The sequence below is a fragment of the Vombatus ursinus genome, unplaced genomic scaffold (genome assembly GCF_900497805.2).
Source record: "Vombatus ursinus unplaced genomic scaffold, bare-nosed wombat genome assembly UNPS02014802.1, whole genome shotgun sequence".
NCBI lineage: Eukaryota > Metazoa > Chordata > Mammalia > Diprotodontia > Vombatidae > Vombatus > Vombatus ursinus.
Window position 1 is genome coordinate 15,539,326 of NW_020954580.1, and position 19,328 is coordinate 15,558,653.

Below are 19,328 nucleotides of genomic sequence, written 5' to 3' on the forward strand. Positions count from 1 at the left end.
TTATCTATTGACTCCCCAGTTAGATTGTGAACTCCTTGAGTTTAGAGGCCTTTGCCTCTTTTTATATCCCCAATGCTTCTCATGTGCTTTCTACAAGGTGGGCGCTTAATAACAGCTTATTGACTGACTGCATGTATGCTTATATGTTTGTGTATTTTAATTTAGGAATGACTGTAAACATGTTACTAATGAATATGATGCTTTGGTCAATACCTGATGTCTGATGTATTTTAACATCCCAGAGTCCTTTTTGCCTTCTAGGTTAGTTTCTGTAACTCTCTTCTTCAGTGAGGGTGTCCTCAGGCATGACTTATCTGAGCACTGAAAACAATGAGAAATCTAAGCTAAAAAAGGAAAGGATTTCAAGTGCACACACATCTGGAAACAAAGTAAAGCCATTCTCCAATATAAATGAATCCCTCAGATTTTCTTCTAGTTCAAAATTTCCTGAAAGGCAAGAGTAGACATTTTCATTAACAAAAAGGCCATTTAAGATTCACTCTATTTATCACATCTAGGTGAGTTCTAACCTGGTTGTAGAATGTAGTAAACACTTCCTCCTCTTTTCTTGCTGAGCAAGCCCTCAACCCAGGTCAAGTTGGGTTCCATCCTGCCTCAGACATTTAACAATAGCTAACATTTACAGAGCACTTTATGGTTGGCAAAGCACTCCACATATATTGTCATTCAATGCTCACAACCCTGTGAGTAGGTGTTATTATTTTCCCATTTTTACAGATGAAGAAATGTAGGCTGAATGATTTGCTTAGTGTCATGCAGCTAGTCTGAGGCACGATTCAAACTATCTCTGTGACCCTGAGCAAGTCACATAAACTAGCTGTGTGACTTAGGATAAGTCACTAAATCTTGCTGAGTTGGTTTCCTCTTTGATAGAATAGGGATAATAATACCACCACCTCACCAGTTTATTTGTGCAGACCAAACGAGATATAATAATAATGTATGCAAAGTAATGTAAAGTATGTAAAGTAAAATAATAATGTATGTAAAGTTCCGTGAAGACCTAAAAGCTCCATATGTTGTTATTGTTGCTGTTTGTTATTTCTTATTCCATCAGTAGAAAAATCACTGGTTTAAGCTTTTTAACTTTTTAAAAAAAAATTGTTTGTTGGCCTTACTGAAATCAGAGAAGCTGCTGGAGGTATTGTTCCAGAATGAAAACAGACACTCATTTACCCTGATCTAAGTCTTTCTGACCTTCAACCATGTTTGAGGTGCTACATCATGTGGGAAGAGGATAAATAACTCGCCCTTCCCAGAGCCAGCACATGCTGGTCGTTTCAGTATTCATTCTTTGCCCTGGCGTGGGATGAAGAGGGCCGCTTCTTCAACTCACGCCAAGGGAGGGTTATGCTTCTGGTTCACTCTTGAATGGGGCTGCAGGCAGAGCTATTGAGAGAAGAGCTAACACTGAGACTACCCATGAGTTCCAGAAAAGTCTTTAAAGAGTTTGACCCCAAGGGCTTACAGCATTGAGTTTCTGTGAATAGGATGGTTCCATCTTTACTAAAGACTATGCTTTGAAACAAGTGAGTCAGAGCTCATGCCGTGCTCTCTAAAGACAAAAAGAATGCAGGTGCAGACTTCAGAACATTTATAATTTGTGCAAAGGAGATTCATGTACTGCTTTTTTTTTTCTGGGAATGCAAAAGCAATTTGTAGTATAAAGCGTGTGCTTACATAAGTTAATTTGGAGGCTGCTTTCAAACCATCTGTATATACAAGGTCAGTCATTCCTCTCATAGGAGTGCCAGGGGAAAATTAGCCTCACTTTTGAATAATGGTAATAATGACAACAGCATAACAACTTGCATTTATACTGCATGTCCCAAAAGTCTTACTACAGTTTTAAGCTCTTAAAGCTTAAAACTTTTGGGACACTCCATATAGCATTTTATGCTTTACAGAGTGTTTTCTTCATAACAATACCAGGTAGACAGGACAGTATTATTATGCCTATTTTGGATAAGATCTATGCTTTCATTGGGTTTCATTGGAACTTATTTAGAACTCCCAGGAAGGCAAATCCCTTTATCAACACAGCTTAGCACCTGCCTTGAAACCTGGGAGTCTTAAAGAGTTTCCTTGAAGGGCATTTTGAAGTTAAATGACTTGCCCAGACTCAGACATTCAATGTGTGTCAGAGGTGGGAATGGAATACCACACTCACATTCATTTCTCAAATAAAACCTGCATTTTACAGAGGAGGAAAATGAGGCTCAGAGAGGTCAGATGACTTTTCTTCATTTTTAAGGAAAGTTCCCAGGCCAGTCATGTTTTCTTCCCTCTATCAGCCTCCTCCACCTTGTCACAGCATCCTTACCCTAAAAGTTCATTTTGGCCCTGAACTTCTCAGGGTGGAAGTTGCATTCCTTTACTCTGATTGGTTAGTCCCTCCCAGAACCTCCATTTTAAGGAAAGTGCCTAAGCCTGCCAGGTTTTTGTTCCTCTCCCGGGCCCCACCTGACTCTGCACTTTCTCCATCACGTGTCTACATGGATACTTTTCTCTTCCTACTCCCTTCCCCCTTTCAGCTTTTTAAAAATGTTTTATCTTCCTCTTTTAAAGTGTAAACTCCTTGAGGTCAGGGATTATCTTTCTGTTTGTACTTTCTGTTTGTATTTCCAGTTTAGCACAGTGCTTGGCACACTTAATAAATGCTTACTGATTTGACTTTTCCCATAATTTCCAAAAGTTCTTAAAAGACTAACAACAAGAAAATATTGAGAAATAATGGAGTTTCAAGAGGGTAGAACAGCCATATAGAGAAAGGTCACCTGCTTAGATTGCTGAAAAAGCTGATCCCTAGCTGTTCTATTAGTGGTACTATTCTTTAGCAGATATTTTGGTTACTTAAAAATATTTTAATAACTATTTTAATATGATTGGCTTCTTTTTTAATTCTATGTATTTTATTTATTTAAAAATATCATTCTGAGAATGGCTTCCGTAAGCTTTGCCAGCATCTCAAAAGGGTCCATGTCTGTCTGTCTGTCTCAGTCTCACACACACAGACACAGACACAGACACAGACACACACGATTAAGAACCCCTGATATAAGGTTTCCTGTTAAAGTGGTTCTATGAACATCTGGAAATGTCACATGAACCTGAAGATAGCAGGTGTAGACCAAGCCATGACCTAGACCCAGGACCTATAGACAGCATTTATGTCAATAGAGGCCCAAAGTTCAAACATTATTGGAGCAATGCTTCCAGATGGGATTCTGGCCCAGAGGGAACCATTTCAGGAAGTTCTCATGGGGGGTACAATATCTCACATTAGGAGAGTATGATAGACCCCCCCAAACTGGAACCTTCTCCCAAATACTTCAAGAGACATTATGGAATGCTCATTGTGGGATTTTTAGAGAACTGTGTTTCGCCTTTTTTGCAGAGGTCTTAATAGTTAAGAGTTTGGTTTCTAAAAAAAATGTAACTGGCAAAAAGTAATACTGGTCTTCTATGGTATGGGCATCTCTAACACAAATGTTAATGTATGTTTTAGTGAATCATTAAAGAAAACTAGTGGAGACTCATGCTGCACTACCATATTTAGAGCTAATGTGGATAACATAATCGCTTTTATACACAATTTTCAAGAATAATTAGATCTGCAAACATTTTGCTTGATTTATGTAATATGAATTGTCCTTCCCAGCAATGACCAGTGCCATTTTCTCTTTTCCTTTGTAATCCTCAGAAACTTCAGCCCTTCTCCATATTACTATGCTAATACTATTGCCTCATATTTATACTGCACCTTAGTGTTTGCCATGCACTTCCCTTTCAAAAACCCTGTGAGGTGGGTAGTGCAAGGATTATTTTAACTTTTTCTATAAAGAAAATGAAGCTCAGATAAGTATAATGATTTGCCAAAGTTCATACAGCCAGTAAAAGTGCCTGAACTGGGATTTGAATTCAGTTCTCCTTACTACTGAGCCAACAGTCTTTTTACTTATTCAATAAGTATTTATTATATATTATAATATATAATAGATTGTTATTAATTCTTATTATATATTATCTACCTAGAGCTCTATGCAAGAATATAAAAGAAAGAGAAGAAAAAGTCTTGTGTTTGAGGAGCTTCCAGTCTAGTTGGATAAGTGACAGACACCGATAAAATGACAGAAGTAAAACAACATGGCCAGAGGAATGACAGCGTAGTACAAATGGATGCTCTGAGCGCTGAGACGTGAAGTAGAGGAGTGATCAGAACTAGATGGCTTAGAAAATACCCTCATTTTCCTCATAAATACTGTCTGCTCTACAAACACATCTGAAGAGGAACAAGAATGAGAACAGAGTGCTGAATAATCTATTGCTCATTAGACCTTTGCCTGATTTTTATTAGCCCACTGCTTTATTACTTTGCTGTCCTGTTTTCGTTGAGGCTCATGCAGGCCAGGGTTCATTTTTATGGCTGTTGCAGAAAATGGGTAAATGTGAGAGTATCATGAGAGAAAAGATAGATTGTGAGGAAGGATATCATGATTTGGGAAGACTATATCATTCAAGTGAGAAACAAAAAACCACAACTGCCATATGGGATTGGTTTGGGAACAGGTTAATAAATGCTGTCCACAGCTTTTGAAAAGAATCAAATAAAATTGGTTTTGTTTTCTTTTCAGGAACATAAACAAAGGTCTAGAACCCTTTCCAAGTTTCCTGGAGCCCAACTCTTTCTTTGTGAGGATGACCCTGAGGTCAACATTGGCTGAGAGGCACATATGGGTGACCAGCAATCCACGGCCTCTAAGGCTGATCACCCAAGAACAAACAGAGAAGAGAAGAATTTTTATCACTAGATAGAAACTGGTTAAAAAGAACAACAACAACCAGGAAGATAATTTGTTTTTTGTTTATGCACGTGTTTAATGTCAAACAAACCTCTCCATCTCTCCATATTTTGTATAAACTTTGGAATAAACAACACTTCTTTTCCCTTTAGCTCCTGAAAATCATTTGTAGCTCACAATGCTATTCTTCTTGTTTTCTGTTCCCTCTGAATTTAGGTACATTTTGTCCTGTGATATCTTTCATTTTCTCCTATGCTCTAATAGCTTGATGTGGGTGTGTTTTTCACTCTCAGCTGCATCATAAACTCCTTCAAGGCAGGCGCTGTCTTTTCTAAAAGTACTCCCCACAGCTCCTGGTATAGGGCTGAACCCTTGGCAGGTGCACAGTAAATATTAATTGAATTGGATAATCAATGACGGAAATTCCTTTGGTGAAGCCACTGGGCAAATGCAGATGTATTAATAGCAGATGTGATGGCTAGGGGCAAAAAGCAATGGATATTGGCTGCTTTACCACTAGGCTGGCAGGCTGAGGATCTCCTGCTTTCTCAAGGGCAGGCTTAACATTTTTGAGTTTCCATTAACTTTGAAAAGTTCAGCTGCTTAAATTTGGTGTTAAAGTGAGTTTAATATTCAGAAAATATTCTCTTTATATTCTTTATATTTATATTTAAAGAGAATATTACATTCTCTTTAAAGCATTTCTTTCAGCTCAACCAACGTTAAACATTCTATCATTTGTCAGTCAACAGTCAAGCAATTACTTGCAGTTTGACAATGGGAAAAACACCCCTCTGATATGGGGAGAGAGGTTTCTTTTTGCTTGTGGAAATGAGGACAAAAATTTTGTCCTTCTTTTTCCAGTTTACTTTTCTTTGTTCTGAATCATGCAGATATTGTAGCTTTATTTAAATTGTTGTTATGACCTAAAAATCCCAGTTCATTTTTAAAGAAACTTCTAAAACAAGGATACGCAAACATTTTAATGACATGGACCCCTTTGACAATCTGGTGAAATGAATGAATTCTTTTTCAGAATAACGTTTTTAAATGGATAAAATAAAATATGTAGGATTACAAAGGAAACCAATTATACTGAAATATAAAAGTTTAAGTATTCATTAATAATACCAAAGAAGTAAATTTTTTTTTTTGCTTTTTGGTGAGGTGATCGGGGTTAAGTAACTTGACCAAGGTCACACAGCTAGTAAGTGTTAAGTGTCTGAGGCTGGATTTGACCTCAGATCCTCCTGACTCCAAGGCTAGTGCTCTATTGACTGTGCCACCTAGCTGCCCCAAAATCATTGAACTGATCATTTTTTTTTTTGCAATTTTTTTTTTTTTTTTGGTGAGGCAATCGGAATTAAGTGACTTGCCCAGGGCCACACAGCTAGTAAGTTTCAAGTGTCTGAGGCCAGATTTGAACTCAGGTACTCCTGACTCCAAGGCTGGAGCTCTATCTACTGTACCACCTAGCTGCCCCAAAATGGTAAATATTTTTAAAAAGCAAGTTCACAACCCATAAAATTATCCATGGTCTCTTGGAGTCCAAGAATTGCAGATTAAGAGTCTCTATTTTAAAGGATTTATTTTCCCCATTATTGCAATGTGCCAATTTTTTTAGTGTTTGATTAAAAATGTAACATTGAACTTCATTACGAATAACTAAACTGGCTTAGTAACCATTTCAATTAATTTCAGTGCATAAAGTATTATATGTCTTATAGTCACTCCTTCTAAAATCCTGCCAGAATTCATTCTCTCTCTTGTCATTTACATATGTCACCACTATACAAATGTTTCATTCTTCTCATTCTTCTTTTTTCACTCTGTATTATTTCATGAATATATTTCATTAATTAATTTCATTAATGTTTCACAACTTATTTAATCATTCGTCTGTTCCTGGACATTCAGGTTGTTTCCAGTTTTTGCAATTACAAATAATGCTGATATAGAAATCCTTGAACAGATAACTCCTCTTTGGTTGTTTATTTTTGATTATTCTTTCCAGGGTATATTCTCAGCAATAGATTGGTAATGGGTCAAAGAATATGATCATTTTTATAACTTTTATTGGGTACTGTCAGATTGCTCTTCAAAAAGAGTCCTACAAATTTACAATTCCACTAGCAATGAATGAGTATACTTGTTTCTCCACAGTCCCAACAGCAATGAATTTGGTTGGCTTTATTTTTATTTTTTGCCAATCTTTGAGGTAGTATCTCAAAGTTTTAATATGTTAATATTCATCTGGAAGAATGTTCTACCTCACTAATTATAAAAACAATGTAAATTATAGCACATCCTGTATTAATTGAGTTTTAAGCCTCTCACCTCTTTTTGCTTCTTGCCCCGAAAGGCCACATTATGAACCGTGTTGTCTTCCCGAAGGGAATCTACGGTGTCCCCATATAGCAATTTGATGGCCCGCACCAGGCGAGCACAGGAACGACTGTGGTGAAGGTAGCAGTGAGGGTGGCAATAGTCAATGTGTGTGCAGATGAAACTTTGCTGATTGCACAGTAAGATCATGACCTGAAACACAAGAAGCCCAATAGATGTTTCCCAACAGTCAGTGAATGTTTGGAAAGGGAAACTACAGGTGGTTGGAAGAGAGTTAATGAGCATGCTACCTTTTTGGATATAGAATCACAGTTTCAATAATTGTTTAACTAGTTTGCTTTTTTCTCTCTGCATTAACACCTGATCCAAGAAACCAGGTGAAGAAGCAAATGAAGGCTTGTAGATGACCTTCAATAACTTAATCCATTTGATCATCCATCTATAATAGATTTGTACTATTTATTATTTTATTTTTGTTATGTTACTTATGTATATATGTATGTATACACTGGTTTCCAAGTATTGATAAATAGAGATCTTAAACTTTAATCCATTCAATAATCCATCTAAAATAAATTTATCATTTTTATTACTATTATTTATATTGTGTATATATATGTATATACTGGTTTCTAAATATTGATAGAGAGCCTAAACTTAATCCATTTAATAATCTATCTATAATAGATTTATATCATATATATTTATATATAATAATTGGGGTACGTATGTATGTATGTATGCATATACTGGTTTCCAAGTATTGTTAAACAGACATCTTAAACTTTGAAGCACACACTTAATGACCTATAATTGTAGAAGAAACTATGTGAAAAAGTATGAAAATGACTATAATCAAGCAAAAATAAAAAAGGACAGAAAAGGATCCCTAGAGACTAGAAAAATCTGGTCTTTGACTATGCTTCTGTTAAAGTATATTTTCTTCTTATATGCACTGGCCATGATACCCAGTCTCTACTCCCATTAGCTCTAGATGGTTTACAATCCTGGTCTGTGACTAATCTTAGAGTCATAGCTGACTTGGAGCTGAATACGTTAATGTAACATCAACTTTAACTATTCTCTGGTCTTTAGCTAAAATAGATATAACATATTTTTGCCAGTCTCTGGTCTATGATGGTGATAAAACTCAACAGAACATCTTAGTGAAATTTCTGTCCCTTCAGTAGAAGTCCAAAAAGTTGATTAAAAAAAATGAACTACTACTTACAACACAGTGCCTAAGCACACTATAGGTGCCTAATAAATGCCTGTTGACTTTACTTACATGAAGCCATGACATGTTCCTATGGTAGTTTTCTTCAGTGCCAGTGTTGCTCAGACCCTCAGGCTCAATGCTTGGCTCACTTGCACTCCAGGGGCTCCCTTCTTCAAAAGAAAAATACCAGAAAATGTTTTATTTTTCTCCTGTTGGGGTGAACGTGTATGTTTGTGTGTGTATGTAGTAGAGCTGTCCATGCTTGTGAATCCAAGGGAAAACACTTGCAGTCAGACCACCTTTGCCCAGCGGGTACCAAATAGAACAGAGAATCCACTGTTTTTAGAGATTGTAGGAGGATCTCCCCCTCTTGGCCACCAACATGACTGGCAATGACAAGGAGAGTTCAAGTTCATGGTTACCAGAAGGGTAGGCCATGGCTCACATATGGAGAAAGGGTGAAGAAAGACAAAAATAAATCCAATTCCTTGTGTTGTTGAGATGCACAAACTATTAGAGCTCACTGTGATCAAATTAGTCATTCATTGGCCAGGTTTTGCAAGCTGAAGTTGAACAAGAACACCAACCCTCACACAGTGGCCTCATAGTCTGCTGCTGCTCCTGTTCTTGTCACTACCTCTTTGCTATTGTTTCTGCGACTAGTGCTATCACCCCAGATGGCCATCAGTACTGGAGGACAGATCCCTGGGTAAACAGAGCTAAGTAGGGAAATGAACCCTGCACCTAAACTCACCAGGCCAGTCTTCTCCGTAGGAACTCATGAGGGAGACATTCTTCTAAAAATATACTACTCTAAAGCCTTATGTCTTTTAGTTCTTCAACTTCTGTCAAATAAGTATCTCCTTAATGTCCACACAATGCACAAAGTGTCCACTCTTGACTCAATCATCTAATGAATTTCATCAAACAGCTGGTGAAGAGGTCCAATAATGAGTTAACAGTAGTTCTCCTTTCCTTACACTAGATCAACTGTGTAGTCAAAGCCTCAGACTGATGCCTAGTGCCTAATCTTCCATTATTAAATTGTTGCTATTTATTGCTTGGGTATTGGCAATCTCTTTAGCCAAAAGTTATTAGAGGACACTTTCTTTTCTCCTCCCATTTCCCTGTCCACCCATGTCCTCTATGTTACCTATATCAGTGACAGTGTCCCTGCTCTGGGACAGCTGCAGCTCCTCATTCTCAGACTCTGAGTCCTGCCGTGATAGCTTGGTACTCTTTAAGCTGCCGGCCCGGCGAATACTGGATAAGGAACCCCCCTTCTTCACCCGGAAACTGCGGGTTCCTTTAATCTGGAGCAGGCGGGAACCTCCTATCCTGATCTTCCTGTTGGGAACTGCATTAAAAGAATAAGATAGGACTTCCCCCACTTAGTTCTCTCCATTCCAGGTTTGAAATCCCTGCCCTCCCCATTTAGTCCCTGCCCTGCCCCCTTTCTATTGGTCTGTATGGAAGGAACTTTTTCTCTTGGCCAAGGGCTTCCTCCAAAGTCATTGCTGCTGAAGAGCTTTGTGAATCAGACTTATGGCAGGGTCTACAGTGATGATCTGGGAAAAAAGTTTTCCTATGAAACAGTACTTATCAAATACTAGGACCAACCTGTTCTCTTCCTTGCTCAGGTTCACAAGCATGAGTGTGCCTTTGCAGTAGAGTTATCTAGGATATTTAGTAAATTCACATATCATTATTGTTCTATCCAAGAGAATGAATGACAACCTTTAAATAAAATGTTTGTAATGGGACTTACACGGTTCTTTGAGCTGCCATGTAAACCCATTCATTTTGGAATACCTTAAGTAATTAATACCCCAAGTGGTTCCTCTCTCTCCAAGCCAGCAGTAGGTCTCAGCTTTGACTCTTCAGCAAGGCCGCTAAAGGATCTGTTTTCGTTCTGGTGTTTTTGGTGAGCATGAATATGAAATGGTTCCATTTCCAATGCCCCTAGTGATTTCCCATGATCCTCCTCTCAGTCAAAAGGCTTGGTGGCATGTGAGTCCAAATGTTGCAACACCCTGAGTCACCCTTATAGTCTACATGTACTGAGAAGAACATGCATTATTCATCTTTTAGTGTTCTGTGAGTAAGAGAAATTGATCAGTAGAGGAAAAAAAAAAAAAACAATTTTAGACGTTGAAACCTGACCTGTGCATTCAAGTCTTCTCTTCATATATATATAATGTATGTATGTATATGTGTAATACACATAACACACACACATATACATATGCATATGCATTATATGTATGTCTTTTGAAAGCTTTATCCCAGTTATCATTAATTCTTACTCAGAAGGATTAGAGGAGAGAGTTTTTAGAATCATGGCACATAATTGAATCAGGGGCTCATATATATGTGACATGAGTTATTCCTCTCAAGGAATAAGGAGAACCAGATACTCAACTAATTATTGAGGTGGATCTACAACTACAAACTAACTGTTTGGAGTCACATTGTTCTGTTGAACCCAGATCTAATAAAGAACTTGTCAGAAAAGTAGCATTTTTTCCACAGGTATCTACCACATAGGCAATTGTATGAGGTAATGTAATGAGACTGATACTAAAGTGCCAGTTAGATATACGTGTTTATTGGCATATAGACCTGCCAGAGAAATTACTTTGGGCCAATGTGGATATTTTCTTCTCTGATTCATTCTTGCAAATGACTAAAATCATCTCTATACAGCTGGCAAATTCTTTGGAGGACTCCTTTAGCACATCTGGATAGAGCTGGAGAAGATTATAATTCCCATAGCACAGTTGGACACATCCAATGAAGACTTTATAACATCAGGCTACATTTTAATTATAGCACAAAACCCTCCAGTGTATGTTTTCCACAGTTTTGTTTAGGCTTAATTACTACATCTTTGTTTCTACCTACCTGCAGCAAGGAGAAACAGAATAAAATTGTAATTTGCATCACTGCTAATACATGCCTCAGTCTATCAAAGCAGTTTCGCTACAGTGGATTTGAAAGAAAACAAGCAGATTTGTAGGAATTCCTAATAATGGCAACAACCCACCACTGTTCGTTTGATTTCATAGACTCACTCAACTTAAAACTGCACTGTGATAATTTAAAGGGAATTAAAATACACTTTGTTTTGAGGATTGGGTGATATCTCGTAAGATAAACATGGATACTCTTAGGCATCCCAAGATAAGTATTTCAAACTATTGAATTGGTAATTTATAACAGGGAAAGTAGGGAACTGCTTGCATACACGCTCTTTTATCCCTCTGAAATGCACATGAAAAAGAGATAATGATCCTCCAGCAATGAAATTTAATTTTTGTTTCCATGATAGCAAATAATCAGCAAGAATGTGAAAAAGAAGAATTTGTGGAATTGGTTAATACAGGGGACTTCTTAATGAACACAAATGAATTAATTTACTCTTAAATTTCTACTTTGACCATGAATTCTTAACTAGGTTTAGTTGATTTAAGTTATGTGTAGACAGATCATCTGAATTTAGTATTTTTTTTCCCTCTGGTTTATGTTCTTGTGCATGCTACCTAACAAACTGATATTGGAGCTGACTGACAGGTTCCCAGGAATGACTGGGAGCTTCCAGATTGTTGCTCACCAGAAAGGTTCTACAGTAACCATATGACTACATCATCATCGCCATCCAAGCTTTCTGTCATTTATTCTCAGAGGAAACTGTAGCTGGTGATATTCTTAGAAGAGGAAATCAAAGTGGGCAGTTCTGAAACAATTTGTTTTTCTAAGAATACCAAAGTAAATTGGGCAGGCCCATGGTTGCCCACACTGGGACCATTTGATGAGCTCATTGAGTTCTTTTCTTTTTAAAAATATAGCCAAAATTCGGTTTTGTTTGCCGATATTTGGCAAAACCAAGTTTGCCAAAAACAAAGCTAATTTGGGACCACCAACTTAGCATTGACACAGACTTGCTCTCTATGGTCAAAATTTTCTTATGATTGGCCATCCTAGTTATTAATTCTTGATCATTCTACTAATTAATCATAATCATTGCCATAAAGGCTAGTATTGCAAACCACATGGAATTACCCGATGAGCTCTGGGCTGTGGCCTGGTTTGACAGTCACAAATCTTAGGTAATTCTTATCCCTAAAGAGGATCTCCCATTACAGCTGTCTTTAGTAGGATCAAAATGGTCATCAAAAGCAGTTTATTCAGCCATTAATCCTATCCAGTGCTTAGCTTTCAAGAAAACAGATGGTATGGAATAATTTAAATCATCAGGGAGTTCTGGTCTTAACCTTCAAGTTGGTTTTAGCAGCTGATAATGAGAGCCTGCAAAATAAGATAATGGAGGTTTACATTTTTCAGGTAGTCTGCTTGATAAAGAGAACCTTCACGGAATACTCCTTCCTTATGTCTGTGTGTATTTGTGTATATTTACATGTACACATATACATATTTATGTGTGTATTTATATGTGTATGTATAGTTTCATTTTTACATTATACATATATATATACACACACACATATGTATTTTTCATTTTTATGCTAGTCATTTCTTGAGTAACTTCCCTATACTGCACCAAATTTACAGGAGAAAGGAAACAGGCATTAATCATTATTGGGTAGATATTATGCAGATTCATCCTGGCAAAAATCTATAATGTTTTAGTGTCCTTGATGAAAATCATGAAATTAAAATAATCTCTAAGATAATACCACCATAATAAAAAATATTTTAAAATGGCTTAGCCTTTACATAGATTTACATAAACACATTGTAGAATATTAGGATCATAGATTTAGAGAGAGAAGGATCCTTAAAGGCCACCAAATCCACCTCTTCCGTTTTATAAATGACAAAGCTAAGGTTCAAAAAAGTTAAGTGGGACCAATTGTCTCACTATTAAGTAAGAGTCTGAGGCAAGATTCAAACTCAGGTCCTCCTGAATCTAAGCCTACCTATGGATGTCTTTCCCTCCCCTTCCTCCCCACTACTTTATCTAGTTTAATTAACTGAATCACTATACAGTCTTTAAGAGAATATACCAAATAATTCTGACTGCATTTTGTATTGCAACACTTGTATTATGACAGTGTATGGAGAAGTTAGCATGAGATGTGCTTTAAAAAAAAGATGGAAGGCATTCTGCTGTCCTTACCAAATATAGTTGAGGCTCTAACTTCAACTTTATTTTTAAATTAAATTTTCTTTTTTTTTAAATTAACAAGTTTTATTTTCTCTTTCCCACCCCTTCCCTCTCACCTTAATTTCCCATTTTCAATGATTTATGAGCCTTTAGGTACAAGTGTAAAATCCATACAATGTCACACAACAACCATGTAGGTTTTATGGTATGTCACCAACTTCTAACCATATTTATTTATGATATACACAAAAATTCCATCTTTTTTTTCCCAAATAACAGAGTTATCCCTTATAAACAGTATAGCAAAGATGGCCCAGGACCCTACGGTTCACAGCAGACACTGAGAATATTGTTTTGAAATAATGCAATGTTCTCTTGTTTTGATTTATGGAGGAAACCTTGAAAGGGCAGCTGAGATTAGGAATGAATAAAGCCTTACATCGGTTTTGTTTGTTTTTATTTCCATGACTGGGAAACAAGTCCTGATCTCAGTGTGCCCATGACTTGCTAAGCTGCGTTGGTCTCTGTCTTAGAGGCCAAAAGACAAGCAGTAGCTTCTTGGAACATTCATAGCTTCCTTTTGCCACACATTTCTTGCAAGCTACATGCCCCGCAAGAAATACTGAAACAGCTGCATGACCCTGGGCAAGTCACTTAACCCCATTGCCTAACCCCTCCCCCCTCCCCCCCCAAAAGAAATACTGAAACAAGAAAATGTCTTGGTTGTTACCTACCTTTCTTCTCTTCAACACCTGTGTCAGACTTGAGGGTGTGACTGCTGCTGTGGAGGGAGTCTTTTAGGTCTTCACTGTCGTCCAGGATTCCAGCAAAGCTAATCTTCCTTTCATACCTGTGCCGGTCTAACTCAGGATCTAGCCGAAGTCGGCAGCTCTCAAGGTCCTGAAACACCAGCATGCGAAATCTAAAGGTCTATTCCAAGAGGAGGACTGGATTGGAAGGGTCAGACTGGCCTCCATTCAGAATCTCATTACTTAGGACTGAATTTCTTTCCAAATCAGAGATTTAAATACCTATTCTTGAATCTGTAGCATAATGCTCTCCACCCTGCCATCCCCCAATAATCTTACAATAGTCTTAAAGCTCTCCATCACAGTTCTAGCTGCCGATCTCATTTCCCAGCACTGGGTCACTAATCATTGGCTGCACACTTAGCATAGACTTGTTCTGAATTTGATTTTAGTATTGGTGAGACCATAGAGACTGTAACCTAATCTCCTCATTTTTTTTTTTTTTTTTAGGCAATTAGGGTTAAGTGACTTGCCCAGGGTCACACAGCTAGTAAGTGTCAAGTGTTTGTTCTGAGGCCAGATTTGAACTCAGGTACTCCTGACTTCAGGGTCAGTGCTCTATCCACTGCACCACCTAGCTGTCACTTAATGTCCTCATTTTAAAAGTGATGAAACAGAGGCCCAGATACTGAATGTAACTTGTTCAAGGTCACATAGTGTAGTAAATGGTAGAGCTGGAACTTGAACACAGGTACTCTTACTCCAAATGCAAAGTTCCTTCCATTGTGACATGCTGCCTGGGAGAACCATTTTTCACTCATTAGGCAATGCTACTTCAGAATTGGGAAAGTAAAACATATAAGGAAACCCCAAGTAAAATGCAGTTAGGTGATGCAGTGGACAGAGCACCAGACATGGAGTCAGGAAGACTCCTCTTTGTTCAAATTCTGGCCTCTGACACTTTCTAGCTGTGTGACCCTGGGTAAGTTACTTAACCCTGTTTGCCTCAGTTTCCTCATCTGCAAAATAAGCTGAAGAAGGAAATGGCAAACCTTGCTTTGGCAGTGTCCTTGTTGTTTTGCATCACCAGCTACCTTTTTTTGACATCTCTAACTGGATATCTCATAAGTACTTCAAACTTAACATAGCCCAAAACTCAATATAGCCATATCTTTCCCCTCAAATGCTCTTCTGAACTTCTCTATTACTGTTGAGGCAATCACCACCCTCTCAACTTTGGTATCATTCTCCACTCCACATAGCCAAGGCAATGCGAGCTCTTGAAATTTCTTTCTCCACCACGTTGCACACAGCTCCTACTCTAGTTTAGGCCTTTATTGCTTTCCTTCTGGACTCCTGAAGTAGTCCTCTATTTGATCTCCCTGCCTCAAGTCTTGCCCCGCTCCAAGGTAGCCTCCACTTAACTACCAAAGAGATTTACTTATAGCATAGGTCTGATCATATTATCCCCTTACTCAGTAAAACACAATGGCTCCCTATTGTCTCCAAGGATCAAATATATTTGACCATTTATTTGGTATTTAAATTACTTTATAACCTTGCCCCTTCCTATCAGTCTTTTTATACCTTATTTATACCTTTTTATACCTCTCTATGCACTCTATCATCCAGTGATATTGGCCTATTTGTTCTTCTTGGCGCACAACATTCCACAAGGCTGTTCCTTGTGCCTGGAATGCACTCCCTACTTACTCCTGCCTCTTAACTTCCCTAACTTCCTTTCAGATTTAGCTCAAATCCAACCTTCTCAAGAAGGCCTTTCTTCTTCCTCTGGTTGCTATTACCTTCCCCTCTAAGACTGCCTTCCATCTGCTTTGTATATATCCTGTCTATACCTAATTATTTACAGGTCATCTCCTCCACTAGAATGAGACCTCCTTGAGGATAGGAACTGTTTTTGCCTTTCATTGTATCCCCTGGGCTTGGCATGGTAAGTGGCATACAGTAGGCAGTTAATAAATGCTTGTTGATTGATTTGCTGAGAGATGCTTAATAAGCTTTTAAATGAAAAATGTATTATATTATCTAATAAGATGTATTTGATTTCAATGAAAACCTGAAGAAGCTATTTCTTTTCTCAGTGTTGTTAGTATGTAACAAATAGAATTTGACTGCTTTTAGCAATTTTCAGTTAGACAAAATATTATACTTAATATGTATGATTATTCCTCTGTATAAGGATATAAGAATTACACATTGGAAATTTAAACTGCCTCGCTGGAATTAATCTATTAAAAACATACAAAGTAATCTTGTATTTAATTTTTATTTTCTAGTCAAAGATAATTAGTATGCATTCCTTATTGTGGACACAAAATAAAGATTGGACATTACTGTGCTTCAATATGAATTATTTCCCCTCGCTAAACATTTTTTGTGTGTTTCTTATATCTCAAAATTAGGGTTGCATTTGGACTGCATTATTGTAATTTGTTCCACATAATTCTTTATGATTAGTCTTTGCTTAGCTTTATAGGGTTAGCTTGTACACACATATGTCTAGCACAGTGAATCACCAAAAAGAAGGGCTGAATAAATATGCTGAATGAACATGTGTTTTCTTTCTTTGTTATTTGAGTGGTGTTTGCTTGCTTCCTGAGCATTAATGCATTTTAATAATACAGCTTATATTTATGTAGCTCTTTATAGTTGCAAAACACTTTCACACACAAGATTTCATTGGATCTTCTCCAATGTGTGGTATGTAGTTTAAATATTACCCCCTTTTTACAGGTAAGCAAACTGAGACTCACAGAAGTTAAGCGACTTGACTATATCTGCAAATCCGTTACATGGCCAATCCAAGGATGAACTCAAATCTTTTGGCTCTTAACTTTCGTGCCTTTCACATTAGACTATTAGACTTCCTTTTATCATTGCTGTTTTTTTTATATATATGCATTCAATTAATTTTATTGGGAACATTTTTAATAGACTATAAGAAGTATAATTAGAACTGAGCTCATTATTCTAAAGAATTTCTTTGATGGTCTTATTTGGAAATTAAATGGCTTAGAATATAAATTAAAATATCAATTATCCTCCCCTACTCAGATGAACAATCTTATAAAAACTTAGCTTTTCTGGGATTTGGGGGAATGGTGGGTGAGATTGTGTATGTGTGTGTGTGTGTATCATGTATATGTATATATAGAGGTAGAGTAGTGGACAGGATAGAACTATAAGAATCCATTTTCAGGGTTTATTTAAAATGCCAATGAAAAAACCCCATCCCAAAGTCTCTTTTCCAAACTGACTTCTAATTAGGTTATACAGAGTGTTAGCCTAAGCAAAACTGTGGAACAGGAAAAATGTTCCTGGTACTCGATATCTGCTGCCCCTTCCTGTGCACTTCCATCATGCCCAAGGTATTTAGTGATCTCACGTTACCTCCATGCTACCTTACATATGCATAAATAACACACACACATTTATTATACATGCTCATATCCTTTTTTACATGATATTATATATAATAATTCTCACTTGTGGTAATTTGCACCTTAAAGGTAGGACTTTGGTTGCTCTTTCTTTTACTTTTTAGTCAATGACCAATGAATGTTTTAACCAAACACCAGCCTTCTATTGTGTAACTGACCTTGCCAAGTTTTTTTTTTTTTTAATCAGATATGCCTCTTTCTTGGCAGGCTCAGATCCCTGCCAGCCTCTGGAACCCATCATTTTCACTGCTTCTTGTTGAATTTCCTTATTGATCCACTCCCATGCCTCTAGAGACATTGGTGTTATTCCCAACACTATGTCAACTGTAGGTTTCCAGTGCTGTGAAAATTTTATTACATTAATAAAATACACTAGAGGTTTGCAAACACTCCTGCTGCAAGCGTTTTTATTAAATCTTTAGAACATTTTCATTTTGGCAATATTTATGCTTAGCTCTCAATCGTTCATTCTGAGTTCAGTACCATCTCCTAGGAAGCAATTTTAAGCATTTACAACCCTTCATGTTGGCTTAATCAGGTTTAGAATGCTAATTTTCTCTTCATGACAAATATAGGATTTTGCTTTGGAGCATTCATCAATGTTAAATGGAGTCATGCAGTTTAAACTCATGCACATTTGTTGAAAAATTTACATTTTAAAAAATTATCAAATCCATGTTCAAAACAGAACTCATTGACTTTTACTCTAAACCCACCCCTCTTCCAAACTTCCCTGTTTCTGTTTAGGGTACCACCAAAGAACCAAGGTTTAGAATCTTGCCATTCTTCTTGCTGCCCCCCTCTCCCTCATCCCTTATGTACAAGGAGTTGCCAAGTCTTGTCAATTTCTACCTAAATGACATTTCTCCCATTTGTCCCTTTTCCTTGACTCACACAGCCACCATCTTTGTTCAAGCCATTGTCAGCTCTCATCTATCCAGACTATTCCAAGAGACTCCCAATTGGTCTCCCTGTCTCAGGTTTCTCCCCTCTCCAGTCCATCCTCCACAAAGCTGTCAAAGTGATTACCAGTGCCTGGCATATAGTAAAGACTTCAATGCTCACAGACTGATCGCCCCAATAGCCTGGGTCTGATTGAGTCACTCCTCTGCTCAAGAGACTGTAGTGGATCCCTGTTACCCCAAGGAACAAACAAACTCCTTGCTTTGGCTTCTAAAAACCCTTTATAATCTGGTTTCAAACTCCATTTCCAGTCTTATACATTTGTCTTCTTCATGCACTCCATAGTTGAGTCAATATGGCTTTCATGCTATTTTTCACATATAAATCTCTGTGCTTTTGCCTTCCCCCAACTTCTGCATAGAACGTACTCTCCTTATCTCTGTCTCTTGGAATCCCTATTTTCCTTTAAACCTCAGGTCAAGTACCATCATCTACATGAAACTTTTCTTGATCCTTCCCCCAACTGTTAGCACCTTCTCTTTCCTCCCAACCAAATTAACTTGTATTTATTTTGTACGAATTTGTATATACATGCCATTTTCACCAATAGAATATAAGCTCCTTGTGGGAAGGTGTTGTTTTGTCTTTGCATACACAAAGCCTCAAATTAACTTTCATATAGAAGGAGTTTAATAAATC

The 19,328-nt window shown here is 37.4% G+C and overlaps 1 protein-coding gene across 2 annotated transcripts in view; it reads right to left on the reverse strand.

Moving 5' to 3' along the window:
- Positions 1-19,328, reverse strand: part of UNC80 (unc-80 homolog, NALCN channel complex subunit) — a 218,586-nt gene that overhangs the window by 89,929 nt on the left and 109,329 nt on the right. For both annotated transcript variants that reach the window (XM_027873743.1, XM_027873742.1), the window contains exons 26-29: positions 14,251-14,416; positions 8,458-8,558; positions 7,161-7,361; positions 214-321 (exon numbers count right to left, since the gene is read on the reverse strand). In XM_027873743.1, the coding sequence (XP_027729544.1) occupies positions 214-321; positions 7,161-7,361; positions 8,458-8,558; positions 14,251-14,416 (576 nt within the window). The remainder of the gene's footprint in view (positions 1-213; positions 322-7,160; positions 7,362-8,457; positions 8,559-14,250; positions 14,417-19,328) is intronic.